Here is a 19,020-nt window from a genome sequence, read left to right on the forward strand (position 1 = left end):
TGTGGTGCCTAACCGTACCTGTCACTGATTCATGTCCCTGAAGGCCCATCTCTAGACACAGAATCAGGCATATGTAGCTAACACAAAAGTCTGCATCTCCAATCATCTCTGACTACAGTCATACCTCGGAAGTCAAACACAATCAGTTCTGGAAGTCTGTTCAACTTCTGAAATGTTCGACTTCCAAAGCACGGCTTCTGATTGGATGCAGGAAGCTCCTGCAGCCAATCGAAAGTCACGGAAGCCCCGTCGGACGTTCGGCTTCCAAAAGAATGTTCACAAACTGGAACACTCACTCCCAGTTTTCGATCGTTCGGGAGCCGGAATGTATGACTCCCAAGGTGTTTGGGAGCCGAGGTACGACTGTACTGGTTGTGCTGGCTAGGGTTGATGGGAGTTGTAGTCCTAACAGCCTCTGAAGGGCACCACACTGGCTAATCTGGGAATGCGAAATGCTGCCTCTGTCCCTGCCATGGACTCTTACAATAAAATGGGATGGCTGTGTCACTGTGTTGATTCTCTTCCGCTTGCTTCAGATTTAATAGCGTGGATGCAAAGAGGGGGTTGTTGATGAAATGCTTCATGTAATGTTTTTCACACTCCTCTTTCGTCTTTGTGTTCATCTGATTTGCTACATCCTGCCTATAAAAGAGAGAGGGGAGGGGGAATAGTTCTGGTTAGGCATCAATCAGAAGGAGGATTGCTCCGTTTTGCATTACCCACCAAAGCAGGACAGATCTCAATGTTTAATCAGGCATAAAACTCTCACCAGTTTCCAAAGCCACAATCCATCACAGCTTCTAAGAGGGCCATTTCTTCTTGAGCTGTCCAAGTCGGATCAAGGACAGGGAAGTTAGATGTCTAGCGATATGGGGAAACAAGGAAGGGAACTCATTTTGGCTGTGATTCTGAGCATGGTGTTCAGCAGCTTAAATCCCACCCATCGCAGCCTTTAGTGGCATTTTGAACTTGCCTCGTCACCAGAAATCAAGATGAGGAACAACACATTAGAGCACATATATATGAATGGCACACTAAAGCCCCAACTTGCAACCGATTGAGCTCTGGACGTCAACTCAGCTCAGGAATCCCCATCTCCAGGTGACAACCAAACACAGCCCAAATAACAATGGTCTCATTGATGGTGGCCATCAATGTCTCCTGTGAGAGGGAGATCTGAAGTTTAACTACCGTATTGGCCTGAATATAAGCCGCAACCGCACATAAGCCACACCTTTAAAATTTGGCGGCTTTGGGGAGACTTGGGAGCCGCGGACGGGACGAGCGCCATTGCCCTGTGCTGCTTTCTGGGGGGAGATGCACCGCTTTGCCGGTGGCCTTCCCCCCTTTGCTCATCCAGTGTAGGGGAGGCTTGGGAGTGGCGGGTGGGCTGCGCGCTGTTGCCCTGCGCTCCTGTGGGTGGGGGGAGCCGTGCCACTTTGCCAGCGGCATAAGGTCATGAATATAAGCCGCACTTTAATTTTTCACAATCAGAATTTGGAAAAAAGTGTGGCTTATATTCAGGCCAATACGGTATGTGCTGTGTGAATAAATGCTTTCTTTTATCTGTCCTGCATCTTCCAACATCCAGTTTCACTGGATGACTGATCTGTGTTGACATCAGAATATAACAACAACATAAAAAGGTAAAGGGACCCCTGACCATTAGGTCCAGTCGTGGCTGACTCTGGGGTTGCAGCACTCATCTCACATTATTGGCCGAGGAAGCCAGCGTACAGCTTCCGGGTCATGTGGCCAGCATGACAAAGCTGCTTCTGACGAGCCAGAGCAGCGCATGGAAACGCCGTTTACCTTCCCGCCGGAGCGGTACCTATTTATCTACTTGCACTTTGACGTGTTTTCGAACTGCTAGGTTGGCAGGAGCAGGGACTGAGCAATGGGAGCTCACCCCGTCGCAGGGATTTGAACCGCTGACCTTCTGATCGGCAAGTCCTAGGCTCTGTGGTTTAACCCACAGCGCCACCCGCGTCCCACAACATACTCTCTTATTAATACAGATCACATGCATAAGACACATTTAAAGCACACGGCCTTCCCCAAAGAATTCCAGGAACTGTAGTTTGTTAAGGATGCTCAAAAATGTAGCTTGGCCTGATCCGGCAGGCTATCTTATGTTCGTAAATGGTGTTCATAACTCAGTGACTTTCCCCAGAGGCACCATTCCAATCTGGTATGTGGGCCTGCAAATGTCCATTGCTGAGTAGTACATTTCCTTAGGTCTACATGTATGAAAACAAATTATTCCAGTAGCTGGGGAACAAGAGATCAGACTGCTGCTTCTGGAATGACAGTTTAAAAGCTCCAGCAGCATGCCACAGGAATTTCAAATTATTATCACGTAATGTAAATATCTCACAAGCTATAATTACGGTTAGCTCCTGAAAGTGGTATTACAGAACACAACGAAGACCTCTTCGTTTACTTCTCTGTGGCTGTAATTCCAGAAGTAACATGGGCATGACGGATTAAAACACAAACAAAACACACCCTACTACCCCCCAGAAAAACAACCACTGTTCAATGGGAAACCTGTTTTAGGAGTTTCAGTGGAACAGAAAATGTAGCTGTTCTTCGTGACATAACAATTTAACTAAAGTGTTTTCTGGTTAATTCAGTACACGAGGAAAAAATTATTGTTCTACAAAGTAATATCTAGGGTAGAGGTAGCCAATGAAGTGCCCTCCCCCCCCCCTTGCTGGACTACAATTCCCACCATCCCTGACCATTTGGCATGCTGGCTGAAGGGAATTGGGAGTTGTCGTTCACAGACATCAAGAAAGCACTACACTGGCTACCCCTGGTCTAATGAATCTTCTAATGCAAAGTGGCGAAAACCTGGTCTTGGCGGGACTAGATTGGGCCTTCCGAGCAAATTTTTCTACTCTCAATCCCCAAGACCCCACTAATTTTGGAAACATCTTCTTCTTCTTCTTTTAATTAGATACAATGCTGGGGTGGGCAGAGTCATTTAAGGCCAAGCCAGCCCCCTGATGAGGATGCAAATTGCCCCCTCCCTGGTTGCCAGAGTGATCATTAGATGAGCCGCAAGCAGGCAATATCCTAGGGCTGATCTGCAAGCATTGGCTGAGGGGGGGGGGGCTGTGCATCCTATGTGCTTGTGTGCGCGAGTCTGGCATCGCCACAACTACCACTGGCTTCTGACCTCAAACCCCCATTCTATCAAGATCAGGCACCCCCAACCTGCGGCCCTCCAGATGTTTTGGCCTACAACTCCCATGATCCCTAGCTAGCACGACCAGTGGTCAGGGATGATGGGAATTGTAGTCCAAAACATCTGGAGGGCCGAAGGTTGGGGATGCCTGATCAAGATGTGTCACCCAGAGATTGACAACGAGAAGAAAAAGCAAGGTTATCAGGAAGGTGCATTTACCACTATTTCATAGGTGTGGTCGCTCTGGTGTTTCTTGTACTCAAATCCGATTGTGAAGCACTGCAAAACAAAGGAGTTTGCCACTAGGTTACTTTTCTTCCTTCTTTTTGTAGTTGGGAAACAGGGACTTTATACTGACTATAAAGAGGTAAAGGGAAAAGGACACTGGGATGCCTTGATCACAAACAAAACATCCCTTCCCTATAGTTATTTCCTGGAACCTTTCTAACAAACAGTTTCCTTTTATTGGTGCTGTGCAATAAATAAACTGTTAAACACACAGGACAAAGGGTCTGACTCCGGCATATAACACCGTTGACTATAATTCACAGGCTCAGGTTGGCGAGAAGACTGCTTTACAACAAAGAATAGCAAGCTGTTTGCAGATGACTTCCGACAAGACTTTGGCTCAGCTTGGAGTTGTTAGCCCAGGAGTCAGCAGCCATTTTAGGCTAGTGGGCAGATTTGTAATTATGAGAGAGCGCCATGGGAGACAGAAAATGGCTGCTATGGAGGCATGCTATAATAGCTTCAGCGTAGGAGAGGCTGAGCCAGTACGAACAGGGACTGAGCAAGAAGCACAGTTTCTCAGGTATTGTTGATTTCTGAGGAAATGTTTTCGGAGACCTTTCAGAGCACCACAGGAGATAATGGCAGGCACACTGGTGCCTCGGGTTCCACGTTGATGACCCCCTATGTGAGCCACTGCCAGCTATACAAAAGAAAAAGAAAAAGCAGCAGCAAGAGCTGGGAGCTCTTGTCTTATTGACATGCCCTAGTCTGCTTCCTGGTGATCTGGCTACTTGGCTTTCAGCATCCTGGGAGAACACAACAGGCTTGGCAACTCAACCCTCCTTCATTTCTCTCCTTAAAATTTAAGTTTACCTGCAAGCACAGCAAGAAGGGAGGTGGGCCGCACTCTGCACACTTTATGTAAGGTTCTGCGAGGTAAGAGGAACACCCTCGGCATGGCGGCTTGTCAAAGGGGTCATCTGTAAAGCCAACAAGACCAATACGTAATAAAGCTTGGGCGCCATTTTGCAAAGCAAACTCCTTCACTTGTTGTCGGCGGAGAAACTGACACAGCAATACATCTACATGTTAAGGTAAATAGGACAGGGTGGGGAAAGTTTGTGGAATATTTGAAAAATCCTAGCATGCAAGCAAGTTCATTAGTAGGGTTAACTTAGATCAAGCAGTTAAAATTATTATCAAGAGAAATGGAAGAATAACTTAAAAACGGAGCAAAGTAGAAAATGCAGTGTTAAAAATTTAAATCAGAAAAGAAACCACAAAAGGGGGGGAGGGAAGTCAAATATGTAATTGTACCAGATGTATTTGTTTGAAAGGCGTGTAATTGTGATACTTTTTATTGAGGAATAAAATTAAAACGAAAAAGATAGCTAGGAAACTGCCCTATTCTGAATCAGACCATTGGTCCATCTAGCTCAATTTCAGATCAGAACATTTCCCCAGCCCTTCCTGGGGATGCTGTGCTTTGAATCTGGGACCTTCTGCGTGGGCCAGGGTGTTTTTGTGCCAACAAACACTAGTTGAGCGTACACTGAAACTACTACGTGTCCCTAGTGATGCCAGCCATCAAAACTCAAGCTGGTTCATATCTGTTCAACCCCATTCTATGCAGGTGCAGGAAACCTTTGGCTGCCCAGAACTGCTGAACTACAGCTCCCATCACCCATAGCAAGCACAGCCAGTGGCGTGGGATGATGGGAGTAGTAGTTTAATAACATCTGTAGGGCCAAAGTTTCCTCTTGCCTGCACTAGTTGAGATGGAATACCAGGAAATGGATTTTATATGGATTTCTGGGTTTCCTCTGTAAACCTTGGGGTTTCCCAAGGCTGCTACTACCTCCCCCTTGAATGTGGGTGGGGCCATTTTGGCTACAATAAGGAACAGCACCCTCTGAACATGAGAAACAGAAGGAAGTTGCATAGCCACATATCATTCCACATTCACTTATGAACTCGCCAGATCAGGTGGTATCTTTCACCTAGCCCAGATGGCTCAGTTGGTTAGAGCATTGTGCTGATAACACCAAGGTAGCAGGTTTGATCCCCATATGGGACAGCTGCGTATTCCTGCATTGCAGGGAGTTGGACTAGATGATCCTCGGGGTCCCTTCCAACTCTACAATTCTATGAAATACCTATTTATGAAAGTTGGAGGTTCACATTGCAAGCACTATCAGCAACCTTTGAGTGACTCTACTTACTGCTGAACGATGTCAGACGCTCCATGTTCCTCCCTTGGGCGCCTGAACTTCACTTAAAGACTACAATCTCTCATCAAATGAAGCTTTCCAGTGTCGCTCAAGCCCTGAAAAAAGGATAATAAAGATGTGTGCTCGTTTGTAGGCCCCTAGAAGAAAAATACAGGAATACAGGAAGACGCCTTATACTGAATCAGACCATTGGGCCATCTAGCTCTGCCTGGAAATGCCGTCAACAAGAAAAAGCCGTCAGCATCATTGGTCCAGTATTGTGGAAGACTCTGCAAATAGAGATTCAGCAGTTGCCTTCTGTTACAACTTGTGCCCACCTGACCGCTTCAATTGGCAGCACCAACACTTTTACACAGTGCCCACACCGCTTCTGTAAGAACATGATTGTCTAGTGTGGCAGCACCAACACTTTGGAACTCCCTGCTAATTGATATCAAACAGGCTCTTTCATCCATCCTTTTCTATGGCTGCTGAATACATTCTCATTTAGTTTGTGCAGAACTGTAAAAGTTTTAATTTATGTCTATTACATTGTAGTTTAAACCTTATCTATGTTTTAAATGGGCCAGTCACAATTCTCTGAAGTCTCTCAGCCCCACTCACCTCACAGAATGTTTGTTGTGGGGGAGGAAGGGAAAGGAGAATGTTAGCTGCTTTGAGACTCCTTAAAGGGAGTGAAAGGCGGGATATCAAATCCAAACTCTTCTTCTTCTTCTAAATGACGGCTGTAAATATTTAGTAGTAATTTTATTTTATCCTTTTTGTAAACTGCTTTGAGGTTTTTCTGCAATCAAGAAGTATATACATTTTATGAAGTAGATAAAATAAAATGAACCTCCAAAAGCCTGTTGAAATCTTTTCCATTCCACCAGGCCCACGCAGGCAATTAATAATACATCTGTCCACAATAATTGATGTCTGGTTTTAACTTTTTATATTGCTTTTACTGTAGTTTTATATTCCATTGTTGTAGACTAACTCTCTCTCTGTTTATATATATATGTTTTTATAAATAGATAAGACATCTGAAGGGTGAACAAAAATAAAATTTGATTTTAATAGCAGTTTTATCAATGAGTAGCTGAAGCATGTGGCTAGTGGGGAGGGGAGGCAGCAGGTCTAAGACAGGCTTCCTCAACCTCCTCCAGATGCTTTTGGCCTACAACTCCCATGATCCCTAGCTAGCAGGACCAGTGGTCAGGGATGATGGGGATTGTAGTCTCAAAACATCTGGAGGGCCAAGGTTGAGGAAGCCTGGTCTAAGGTGTACACACTGTGGAAAAAATAAATCAAGAACAAAATGTGTTGTCTGTGTTTAAGATTCCCCCCCTTCATCACCGGACTCCATCAAGACACAGGCCCTTCGAAATCAACCTTCCCTTCCTCCCCACAACCTTTTATAGTCCCCCCTCCCCGCCTGACGCCTCAACGTCACAGCAACCACGCGCTCCCTCGTTCCCCCTTTGGCCAATGAGGTGAAGCAGGCGGCAGCGCACGTGAGAGCGAGTTCCATCCGGGCTCCGCCTCAGACAGCGAAAGCGCACGCGCTGACCAGGGGCGCGCCTGGCTTTCGTTCCACTTTCCCCTCCCCTCCTGAATATGTCGTTCCTTTCACCCCCCCGCCCGCCCCAACACACAAGCAACCGGTTACTTCCGCTCTTCCGACACAGCCGCCCCGCCCCTTTTCTCTCCCTCTCCTCTCCCCTCCCCGCCGCGAAGCACACCACAGCCCCGCCCCTTGATTACCTGCCTCGCTTTTGCTCGTCTTTCGCTTGCTTTGCCGACTCGACCCGGCTTTAAATTACGTGCGTTCCGCGCAGAACGGGGCGGCATAGGCGGCCCCTCCCTCTCCCCCTCGCAGCCGTCCGTTGCGCTCACGCTCTTTCTCTCTCTCTGGAACGTGCTCGGGCCCGACGGGTGGCTGTGCACGTGGGCTGTCGAGACCGCGCGCGTGCGCGTGCGCGCGCTCCTACTCCCCTCCCCCTCCCGCCTTCCTCCTCACCTCAGAATACTGTATACTGTATATATAGTCTCACCTCACTTTATATGCGCATAAGTAGAACGAAGAAAGCTCACGGTAGCCGTAGTATATATTCGTAATATGCCAAGATTAGTTGGGAGTAAAAACAATTTTTTAAAAAATTGGTTTTCATGTGAAATGAATAATAATAAACCAATAAGGGGAAACAGATTACACAGCTGTGGGGCACGACAAACGGAAATGACAATACATTGCTGAGGAAAAAATGAGCGCCTGTAAAGAAATAGACGTTGAGAAAGCTCTATGGGTGCCATATATCTAAAGCATATTGGTAATAGATTTATTCCCCCCCCCCCCAAATAATACTGGGAACTGTCACTTAGACGCTGGAGATTTATAGCTCTCTGAGGGGTAAATTACCTTTGGGTAACTGGGAGAATTTTGGGTAAAAATAATAATAATGGTTGCTACAAGGAAGAGCCTAAGAACAGTATTGACACGTCTAGGATTCTGCTTAGGCAAAATGTGAAGTGGTGGCTTAAGGTGTTGTTGCATTACAATTTAAATGTTTGGTCAACTTGTACAAATAATTTAAATAAAATGAAGCAAACGTTGATGGCACCAAGTAAAGCAGTTCAGCAGTATTAAAATAAACATCCACTTGACACTGCCGAGTTGAGACACAAGTATTTTTTAGAATAAAATATTTTGAATATAAATAGGTGAGGGATAATTATTTTGCCAACACCTGGCACATATAAAAATGGGGAAATGACCAACTGCCTCTAGGTTTTTATGTGCGTGAAACGTGTATAGGATGGTGTTTATGCGAGTGTGCTATATATGTGCGGACAATAAGTTGTGTCAGGTGTGTGTGTGTAAAGGTTTTGTGTAAGTGATTAAATACTTGGACAACTGTATGCTTACAACAAATAAAAAATAAACACATAAATGAACAATAACTCAGACAAACGAAACACTGCCCCACCTAAGCCCAAATAAAAAGAAATTTTGAGTACATAAGGGGGGGAGATGTAGCTTGAATTTGCTATTTCTGAGATCATGTTGAGAATTTTAAACACACACACACACGCACACATACACAACCCAGTAAATGAGAAAACACCTTTTATTTCACTTATTTCAGAAGCAATGCCTAAACACTCCTGAATTAAGATGTTTTGGGGGTGTTGAGACTTGATGTTAAACTTCTACCTGGAAAACAAATGAAAAATCTACTTTATAATATAACAAGTCAAACTTTTGCATATTAAACAGTACTGTTAACATGGGGATGGATTTTGTCAGTTCAATGCAGGACTGGAAAAGCAATTCCAAATCTTTTACTTCCATGTGCAATACTGTAATTAACTTGCATGCTTTTTTTTTTTTTTTTAAAGATGGCCACCAATTTGAATGACTTTGAAAGGGGCGTTACACGAATTGGGCTGGGAATTGCAAGTGGTGAATGGGCTGTCGCTCTCAGACCCAGTTTGTGGGCTTCCCATGGGTATCTGGTTCATCACTGTAGGAAAGAAAGAAGGAAGGCCAACAGTAGATGGAGACAGAGTCCATAACAGGGAGAGACAGAACCAATTAATTTTGTCTCCATCCTTCTCTCATTTGAGTTCTAACAAGGGCAACCCTGAGACAAAGGAGGAGGAACCTGGCAGCAAATTCTACCTTCTTGACTGGTTGTGAGTTGGGGTGGTTGGTGCAGATGTACCACTGGCCTGGTTTAAGAAGACCTTTCTTAAGTTCTTATGGCTGGATTGGTCTTAAGTGTGATCTGGCAGGGTTCTACTTGTTCCAGAACCATGGACTATACGGCTTTTGACGGCTACTAGCCACAGTGGCTATGTTCTACCTCCACTGAATACCAGTTACTAGGAATCACAAGTAGGGAGAGGGCTACCGCCCTCAAGCCCAAGTTGTAGGCTTCCTTTTGGAGGACCTGGTGCACCATTGTGAGAGCAGGATGCTGGACTAGATGAGCCTGATCACGCAGGGCTCTCTTCCTACGCCCAGGGAAGTCTCGTCTAGCTGAATGGAATAAGCACGACTGAATTGTTAAAAACAAACAGACCATGGTGGGGATTCCGTGTGCTGCAGGATTTGTGGCTTCCGTCATTTTCTTCTCTTTTGCTTCATGTTTTTGCGTAGGGAAGAGACGTTGCCTCCAACAAGGAAGGGAACACTGAGTGAAGAAGAAACTTAATCAGCATGGCTAGGCTGGTCTAACTCCATCACAAAGCCCCGCCTAACCCCATGTCTTCAAGACAGACTTCACCAACCTGGTGCCCTCCAGATGTTTTGGCAGTCAATGCTGCCCTCTATATTGGTCATAAATAAGGTATGGCAGGTGGGGACTGCAGGTGGGTGAGGGCAGGCTCAGGTGGGTGGGGCAAGGCCTCATTTGCCTTAAGGGACTAGCCTCCTGTGCATTGCAATGCTGTGAAGCATGTTTCGTCAGCCTCCTGCCTACCAGACCCAATCTCCATTGGCTCCTAATCACTAGTACTAGGCTCAAAACCAGGTACCAGTGTGCTTCCAGATGGCCTGTTTAGTGACTGTTCATCCTGAGTGCCCCCGGTCCACTTCCTCTGGTTCAGTGTCCCAGTCATTGCTGCACTCTGGGGTCATGACAAGTATTGAGGCCACATTTTGACAGTCCCTCCCAAAAGAAGCCTGCCTTGTCCACCACTATCAATTTCCTTGGGACTTGGACAGGCCAGAACTAGGGTTGGGTGAATCTGTCTATTTTGGTTTCAGTTTCTCATTTTTCCAGTCTTGAGTTCAGTTCTCCACATTTCCACATTAATTAGTGTTTGTTTGTTTTTTCAAAAATTATCATGAAAATCGATTAGCATTTTATTGCAAATTTATCCCAATACACACATACTTGTATGCAGTTTTGCCTATTATACACATTTTTGCAAAGCAATTTCCCAGTGTATTTATTATTACTAATATATGCATTTTATGCTCACGTTATGCATTTTTGCACATTTTACGTGACTGCATAACTATTGCAAAATTCAGAGAAGTGCAACTTTCAAAGGATGGCTGTGTTTCGGTTTGCTTATTGTTTAGAAAAGTGCAAATTAGGTAGGTTCATCTTTAAATGCAATGAATGAATTGAATTTCTCCCCCAATCCTAGCCAGTACATGAAATTTCACCACTATTTGCTTCACACTGAATCCTCTGCAAATATGGGTAAAGGCCCTAGTTCAATGGTGAAGCATCCGCATTACATGCAAAAGGCCCTAGGTCCAATCCTTGCTATCTCCAGAAAGGGCCGGGAGAGAACCCTGCCTGAAACTCTGGAGAGCTGCTGCCAGTCAGTGTAGACAACACTGAGCTAGATCGACCAAGAGTCTGACACGATATAAAGCAGCTTACTTATTTTAAATTGTGCAGTGATTCGGCACAAGCAAACTTACAGGACAGGGGACTTCGCATACACCAAATACCATAAAGAAGAACATCAGGGGCACCATGACACACAAGATGGCTATTTTCAGGAAGACACCTATCTTTTTCCTGTCCTCCATCTCATCTGTTTCTGGGGACAGAATGAGAAATACGAAGCATAAAATAGGCGAGGTAATGTAATAATGAAAGATAGGAGCTGTGTTGTAGGGTATGTTCACATTTACAACTTTAAAAGGCAGCACAGTTGTTCCCCTTGCTGCGTTTCAAGATGCATTTGCAGACTCTTGCTCACATCAGAGAGGGGGTGGGGATGTTTTCACCCAATATGCATGACCTTTTTGTCTTCCTTGCCCCTGCAACCCCCCCCCCCAATGCCTACTCATGAAACATATGCTAGGGTTGCCGTATTTAAAAAAGTAAAATTCTTCACATCCGCAAACCTTTTTTTAAAAGAAACCCATCAAAATTGTTAAGCTTTTGGGGGGAAACCTCCCCCGCAAAATGGTGATTTTAAATTTTTGGAGCTGTTTCCACTGCTTTTTCCATCACATTGCCATACATCCTGGTTTCCCCCTGAAATTTTGCAGATTTAGCAAAATTCCTCCATGACGCCGTTTTTACACCTGGAAACTAGGACACATCAGGAATTTTCCTGACGTATGGCAAGCCTAGCATATGTTTTCATCTGTGCATGTGCAATGGCTGTCTTAAATGTTCACAGCACAGATACGGTGGATTAAGTTTTCTAGTCGGATTTAATCTGGATCAGGGCTGTGGGGGTGGGGACCGCACCGGACAGCAGTATTTGTCAAGAAACTGCAGGATCAATATGGACCATGGCTAACATGTGAATGTGGCTTCAAAAAGTAACACGGAGCCACTGGATGTGGAGTAAACATTAATGCGAACACATCTGTGGTCTCAAGACCAGGCTTCCTCAACCTTGGCCCTCCATATGTTTTGAGACTACAATTCCCATTATCCCTGACCACTGGCCTTCTAGCTAGGGATCATGGGAGTTGTAGGCCAAAAACATCTGGAGGGCTGAGGTTGAGGAAGCCTGCTCAAGACATTTCGGTGCCTGAGGTGGAAAATCTGAGTGGTATTTTCCCACCTTTCAGCACACCAACAGTGACTGGTGGGGCAGAAGGCAGGGAGACTAACAGTAGGTGGAGCCAGAGCTAATGATGGGCGGAGCCATGTAATACTACTTTTAGTCCTCCTCTTCATTGAGTTCTACAATGGCAAAACTGAGAATGAGGAGGTAGCTGACAGTGTAATGAGAGATCTTGTAATTTGTTGACACTCCCTCCTTGTTAAGTATTTGGCAATCTGAGGACTTGCTGTGTCCAGTTCTGGGCACCACAATTTAAGAAGGATATTGACAAGCTGGAACACGTGCAGAGCTTTATGAGGAATGGTTGAGGGAGTTGGCTATGTTTAGCCTTCTGAAGAGGAGACTTAAGAGGATATATCTTCAAATAGGTAAGGGACTCCCACATGGAGAATGGAGCAAGCTTGTTTTCTTTTGCTCCAGAGGGCAGGATCCAAACCAAGGGATTCAAGTTACAAGAAAGGAGATTCCAACTAAACATAAGGAAGAGCTTTCTGACTGTAAGAGCTGATGGTGAAACAGACTCTCCCTACAGGTGGTAGAGTCTTCTTCCTTTGAGGTTTTTAAACAGTTGGGTGGTCATCTGTCATGTATGATCTAGATGAGATTCCTGCAATGTAGGGCTTGGACTCGATGACCCTTGGGGTCCCTTCCAACTCTACAATTCTCTGATTCTATGATCTGCACTAACTATTGTTCTGTTGCTTGTTAATTTCACTAGGACTGTCAGCTGCTTTGAGATGGGATTCCTTCAATCCACAGAAGAACTCCTTGGTGAATTGTGCACCTCAAGTCATGCAAAAAAAGGTGGGATCTAAGCTTTTTTTTTTTTTAAATACATTTTAAGTTCCCCTGACTTCTGTCCCTGCAATATAGCAAAATATGCAGTATTTATTTCGGCTAATTATTCTTCTTACGCATGCAAAACTGGAAAAAAAAAACATTACCTTGACATGTTGCATTGATTCTGATTTCATTTGCCTTTTCCAAACTTCTTGCAAAATTTTCATTATTAGTTTGATTGCTGATGATGAAACAATCCGACACCCCTGGCAGAAGCACTGTGAACAGAAATTGTATCTGGGTTGTGTTTATCTGCCAGGGAGTTAAATTAGAAAAGTTGAAAAAGAATGCTTGCATCTTGCAATGTCCCCGATGTCAACACCTCCCCCCCCAAGCATTATACATATGTTAAAAAAACCTAGGTGCCATTTGTTCAGCCCAAAGGCCACATTCTCTTTTGAACAACCATACGAGGGCCACATGCAGGGTCAGAGGTAAAATGGAACAATTACCTTTTAACAGTAGGCTAGTTTATACACACACTCACACCCCCTTCTCTGCCCTCTCTCCTGACAAGCAAGAGGCATTATTATCCAATGACATATTCCAGCCAGGCACACAATTCTCAGGCTGCAGTGCAAGACCAGTGAGGGGCGTGGCCTGGGGGAGTTCCAGGGGCCAGATACAGAGGTCCAAAGGGCCACACTCAGCTCCCAGGCCTGAAGTTTGCCACTCATGTCAGGGATGAGTCATAGAAGAGGGTAAGATAGCAAAAGTGGACAATGGGTTTTAGCTAGCTAACTTCTACTCAGAGAGAGCCCACTGAAATGAACAGGCCGATGTCTATTAAGTTCAGTGGGTCTATTCTGAATTGAACTGACATGGAATACAACCCAATGCATGGCCCTCAAGCTCTCCTTCCTTTCCTTACCTTTCCCCATAATACTAGCTTCTGCCTGACTCTGGAGGCTCTTTCTGTGATCGGCCGATATCAAGCAGCATTTAGCAGCACAGCCCCTCTCATCAGGATCTGCGATTTGTTTCAGGCCATAGAAGAGATCCATAGCTTTTAGTTTTCCTCTGTACATCTTTTCGGAAACAATGAAGTGTACTTGCATGGTGCCTTGAGGTCCAGAACATTGCAAAGCAGCCACAGTGTGATTTCTGGACAACTCCTCTCTAGATGTGTTTTCACTTTCTGTGGAAAGACAAAGTAACAACAACAACAACAACCCCAAACCAGTTGTTACTTAAGATAAAGGAATTTAATAAGTTGGTCTTAGGATTCAGCTACATTGGCAAAGAAAAAGTGTTTATGTGTGTTGTATATGCATTATAACACTGTAACATCAGATGGTGCTGTGGAGTTCCGTTTTTGCCAAGCTGATTTCTCATACAAAGTTTACAAAGCACTTAACTTAAATGCTTCTTTGATGTGTCTAGATCCAGCCTTAGACCATTCCAGCCTATGCCTTGCCACCTCCAAAATATCACCTTCCTTGTATTTCAGCTTGTTTGTGCCCTTCTCACGTTCCTTTCTCCTCCTCCTTTGCACACTTGCTTAAAAGAAGAGGCAGATTCACATGTGAGATCACTCTCAAAGGGTGGGGAATCTCTGGGCCCCAGATCTAGTTAGGTCCAGTGTGACTTGCTGTGCTATAGAAATCAGCTTGGAATACCGTGTGCATTTCTGCTCACTGCACCTCAAAAAGGATATTGTGGAGCTGAGGAAGGTTCAGAAAAAGGCAACTGAAATGATCAAGGGGATGAAGCAACTACAGTATAGGAAAGGTTGCAGCATTTGGGTCTTTTTAGTTTAGAGAAAAGACAAGAGAATCGTAGAGTTGGAAGGGACCACAAGTGCCATCTAGTCCAACCCCCTGCAATGCAGGAACCTTCCACCCAAAACAGGGCTCAAACCCGTGACCCTGAGATTAAGAGTCTTACATTCTACCGACTGAGCTAACAAGAGGCGACTTGATAAAATTATGCATGGTTTGTAGGAGAAATGGATAGAGAGCTTTCTGCATCTCTTATAGCAGTGGAACTCAGGGACATCCAAAGAAGCTGAATGTTGGAAGATTCAGGAGAGGCAAAAGAAAGTACTTCTACTCACAGCAGTGTATACTTAACCTGTGGAACTCGCTGCCACAGGAGGCACTAATAGCCACCAAACTGTGTAGCTTTCAAAGAGGATTTAGACAAATTCATGGAGGATTATCAATGAGTACTAGCCATGACGGCTATGTTCTGCCTCTAGTAGCTGGCTGGAAACAGCAGGAGGGAAGAGCACTGTTGCACTCATGTCATTCTTGCAGGTTTCCAGTCGGCATCTGGGTGGTCGCTGTGAGAGCAGAATGCTGAGAATGCCTCCTGCCTCGATGATGTATGTGGTGGAATGCAAAGCAATGAATGTTCAATAAACAGATGATGTTATACATGCTCACTGCAAAATTTGTGCAAACAAATACGAAGGCTCAATAACCAGGTCATCAGGAAGCAACCTGAATTAACCTCTTTGTGAAGCCAAAGTGAGGGACCTATGGCTTCCCACAGATGACATTGCTGGACCATGGCTCTCACCATCCTACTCTGCTTGCCAGCCACACTGGCTGCAAGGGCTGATGGGAGCTGGGAGTCCCACAACACCTGGAAGGCTGTATGGGCTCCCCATCTCTGCTTTAAACAGAGGGTTCCTTGAGAAATCTCAGTGGTTTTGGCGGCCTCTGCAGAGGAGAAGGCATTCCTGAAGCTCTCCTACCTTTCAGTATGATGGATATTCTTTTTGTGCTTTTAGGAAGGAGTTCAGGGATTCTTTGCACGCAACAGTGATAGTTCTGGAGTCCTGAAAGGGAATGGGCAGAATGGATGAACAGCCTTATGTAGATGGACATTCCTCTCCAATTTGTTTGTTCCTAGCTGAGAAAGGTCTCCCCATTGCTACAATGTCTATAATGGTCCTTTGCTCTTCCAAACTAGGTTTCTTTATCCTGAATTTGGCCCCCTTATAGGGAAAAACAGAGCTGGGAAGGGAGAGGTAGAGTGTGCTTAACTCTCCTCCTGGTGGCTCCTTTGGGGTGTGCCTGCAACTTGCACCTGGAACCCTGTAGTGGGAAAGTCTTATGGGGGTGAGGGTGGTTATCAGTGAAAAAGCACCAGCTAGGGAAAGGGTTCTCTGCTCCTGCAGCTGCTTTTTCCTTTGGCCCTCCAGATGTTGCTGAACTACAATTCCTGTCAGCACCAGCAAGCTAGGGATGATAGGAGTTGTAGTTCAGCATTATCTGGAGGGCCAAAGGTCCCCCAAATGTGCCCTAGAAGAAACAACCACCACATGTGTTTTACTCACGTTTCTATGAACATATTGTTGTGAGCTTGGGATATGTGTGTGTTAAGCTGTATGGTCCTACTTTGACACTCTAACCACAACTCCACACTGGTTGTAATTCTGGACACACAACCTTGGGAAAAGTCCCATTTTGTCCAGTGAAACTTTCTTATTAGTTAAATTCATTCTGCATGTTCCATCGAGAAACTGAACCCACTATTTATATTTTTTTTCTTGTACAATTTGTTTGGATTCCTTCCTTTACCTTTTGTATTGGAATATAAAAAGGTAAAGGTACCCCTGCCCGTACGGGCCAGTCTTGACAGACTCTGGGGTTGTGCGCCCATCTCACTTAAGAGGCCAGGGGCCAGCGCTGTCCGGAGACACTTCCGGGTCACATGGCCAGTGTGACATCGCTGCTCTGGCGAGCCAGAGCTGCACACGGAAACGCCGTTTACCTTCCCGCTGGTAAGCGGTCCCTATTTATCTACTTGCACCCGGAGGTGCTTTCGAACTGCTAGGTTGGCAGGCGCTGGGACCGAGCAGCAGGAGCGCACCCCGCAGCAGGGATTCGAACCACCGACCTTTCGATCAGCAAGTCCTAGGCGCTGAGGCTTTAACCCACAGCGCCACCTGTGTCCCTATTGGAATATAGAATAACCTTTTTTTAACAGAAAGAATGATCTGCTTACCTTGCTGACTAAAATCTTGCATCAGCGATAAACTAAACAACAGTATAATATCCATAATGTTGGAATGAGAATTAGGTCATGATTTACTGTCCAATTCCTTGTTTTCTTTTCTTCTATATGCACATGCCAGTTTGAGGTGGAAGTTGCTTCTTAAAAGGGACTGTAAAATTGCTAGGTAGAGTTGGGAAAAAATTAATATTGTTCCCCCAAAAGATCACAATTGCCCTGATTTAAAATGCCTGAAATCAGAAAATGCAAACTAATTCATCTGACAGTGTTGCCTGTTTCCTCCTTTATTTTAGCAGTTTATTCCATTTTAAGATCTTTTATTGCCACAAGATGATGTGCTCTAGGTAATAATTTCCATTATAAGCATAGTGACCACAAGTTTCTCTTAAGCATTAAATGAAAGATTAACAGGAGGAACTCAGTCCTCTAGAGATCGCAGCCCGTATATATACGGACAAAAAAACCCTAACCTATGCCTATGCCCAAAATTCTGTTCTGTTCCATTGTGCTGTATCCAGTTCTAGAATGGATAGGTTATGCTGCTTCTGTTGTGTGGCCTTCTAGAATTTGGGACACTTCCAGAGAATCTGTTTATTGAACATTTATCCTGATTTGCTTGCAGGACATAAGTCAATGGCATACCTTTCAAGTGTCCCTGTTTTCCAGACACAGTCCCAGAATAATGAAAGCCATATTGGCTTCTGATTTGATCCTGGAATGTCCCTATTTTCCCTGCCAGCCCCACTGCCGCCAAGCTCGGGGGGGAGGATGAACCAGCACTTGTGCTGAGCGGCTGCTACAGCTGTGAGGGAGCATCCTCTGGCCTCTCCATGGCCTCTCCATGGCCACTGCTGCCTGCCTCCTCCCTTGGGCAGCTTGTAGCATCTGCTGGAGAGAAGGAGAGGCTGCCACTGCCAAGGCCCAGCCTTGCATGATGAGCGGCTGGCTCTGAGGGGCAGGCAGAGGAGAGCAGTGCCACCCTGGGTGGGAAGAAAGGGGGAGGAATGAAAAGGGGATTACCCGGTTTTCTCAGAACGGTGGAGTGGTGTACTGGTGACAGAATTCTCCTTTTGGACACTGAGGTCCAGCGCTGAGGGCCTTCTGGCGGTTCCCTCACTGCGAGAAGTGAGGTTACAGGGAACCAGGCAGAGGGCCTACTCGGTAGTGGCACCCACCCTGTGGAATGCCCTCCCATCAGATATCAAGGAAATAAACTATCCAATTTTTAGAAGACATCTGAAGGCAGCCCTGTTGAGGGAAGTTTTTAATGTTTGAAGTTTTATTCTGTTTTTAATGTTCTGTTGAAAGCTGCCTAGAGTGGCTGGGGAAACCCAGCCAGATGGGCAGGGTAGAAATAAATTATTATTGTTGTTGTTGTTGTTGGAAATGCTCTGCGGAGCGGAATTGGAAGTCGAGGAGGGTCAGTTGGGAGGGGAGAGTGAGAAATGTCCCTCTTTTCAACTGAGGAATGTTTGAGGGTTTGCAATGGCCCAACTAGTCCAGCATCCTGTTCTCACAGTGGTCAACCAAACGTCTCTTCCGGGAAGCCCACAAACAGGACCTGAACGTGACAGCACTCTCCCTACTTGTGATTCCCAGCAATTGGTATTCAGTGGCATACTGCCTTGGACAGTAGAGATGGATTGCAGCTGTCATGGCTAGTTGGTTTTTTGTCTAATCCTGTTATAAAGCCATCCAAGTTGGATCAGCCAAAAGACCAGTCTAGCCATAAAAAAGCCCTGCTGGATCAGGGCCAGTCTAGTCCAGCCAGCTGTTCTCGAGGTGACCAACAAGTTGGCTCAGTGGGAAGCCTAAAAGCAGGACCTGAGTGCGAGAGCAACTCTCCCCACCTGCTGTTCCCAGAAGCCTGGCCTTCAGAGGCACACTGCCTCCAACTGTGGAGGGAAAACATAGCCACCGTAGCTAGAAACTATTGACAGCCTTTTCTTCCGATGTTTGCATTCTTCTGTTTGTTTTTAAGGAGTATACAGGCTGTCTTGGGGCCTTTCTAACTTCGTTTTGCAA

The 19,020-nt window shown here is 45.5% G+C and overlaps 2 protein-coding genes across 5 annotated transcripts in view; both read right to left on the bottom strand.

Moving 5' to 3' along the window:
- Nucleotides 1–7,590, bottom strand: part of TADA2A (transcriptional adaptor 2A) — a 30,181-nt gene extending 22,591 nt beyond the window's left edge. The window contains exons 1-6 of one of the 4 annotated variants that reach the window (XM_081890520.1): nt 7,402–7,590; nt 5,647–5,750; nt 4,298–4,506; nt 3,413–3,472; nt 770–861; nt 485–642 (exon numbers count right to left, since the gene is read on the bottom strand). In XM_081890520.1, coding sequence (XP_081746646.1) covers nt 485–642; nt 770–861; nt 3,413–3,472; nt 4,298–4,506; nt 5,647–5,671 — 544 coding nt within the window. In that variant the 5' untranslated portion in view covers nt 5,672–5,750; nt 7,402–7,590. Of the gene's footprint in view, nt 1–484; nt 643–769; nt 862–3,412; nt 3,473–4,297; nt 4,507–5,637; nt 5,751–7,401 lie in introns of those variants that run through there. The other 3 variants (XM_081890522.1, XM_081890521.1, XM_081890523.1) reach the window with 3 other exon arrangements.
- Nucleotides 7,591–8,751: 1,161 nt separating this feature from the next.
- On the bottom strand, nt 8,752–17,479 carry LOC309357958 (uncharacterized protein C17orf78). Its single transcript, XM_081890693.1, has 7 exons — nt 16,987–17,479; nt 15,731–15,814; nt 13,901–14,167; nt 13,134–13,247; nt 11,081–11,202; nt 9,723–9,833; nt 8,752–8,851 (listed from the first exon to the last, which is right to left on the bottom strand). The coding sequence occupies exons 1-7, from the start codon at nt 17,039–17,041 to the stop codon at nt 8,840–8,842; spliced, it is 765 nt and encodes a 254-aa protein (XP_081746819.1). The 5' UTR covers nt 17,042–17,479; the 3' UTR covers nt 8,752–8,839.
- Between the last annotated feature and the right edge of the window lie 1,541 nt (nt 17,480–19,020).

The sequence above is a fragment of the Podarcis melisellensis genome, assembly GCF_964234715.1.
Source record: "Podarcis melisellensis genome assembly, chromosome: 15".
Lineage (NCBI taxonomy): Eukaryota > Metazoa > Chordata > Lepidosauria > Squamata > Lacertidae > Podarcis > Podarcis melisellensis.

What these genes read in the sequence shown, in the direction of transcription:
- LOC309357958 (XM_081890693.1), bottom strand. Translation starts at nt 17,041, where the DNA reads ATGGATATTATACTGTTGTTTAGTTTATCGCTGATGCAAGATTTTAGT. An exon ending in AATCAATGCAACATGTCAAG is followed by an intron (nt 11,203 to 13,133) that starts GTAATGTTTTTT and finishes TTCTGTCCCCAG; the next exon opens with AAACAGATGAGATGGAGGAC. An exon ending in TATGCGAAGTCCCCTGTCCT is followed by an intron (nt 9,834 to 11,080) that starts GTAAGTTTGCTT and finishes TTCTTCACTCAG; the next exon opens with TGTTCCCTTCCTTGTTGGAG.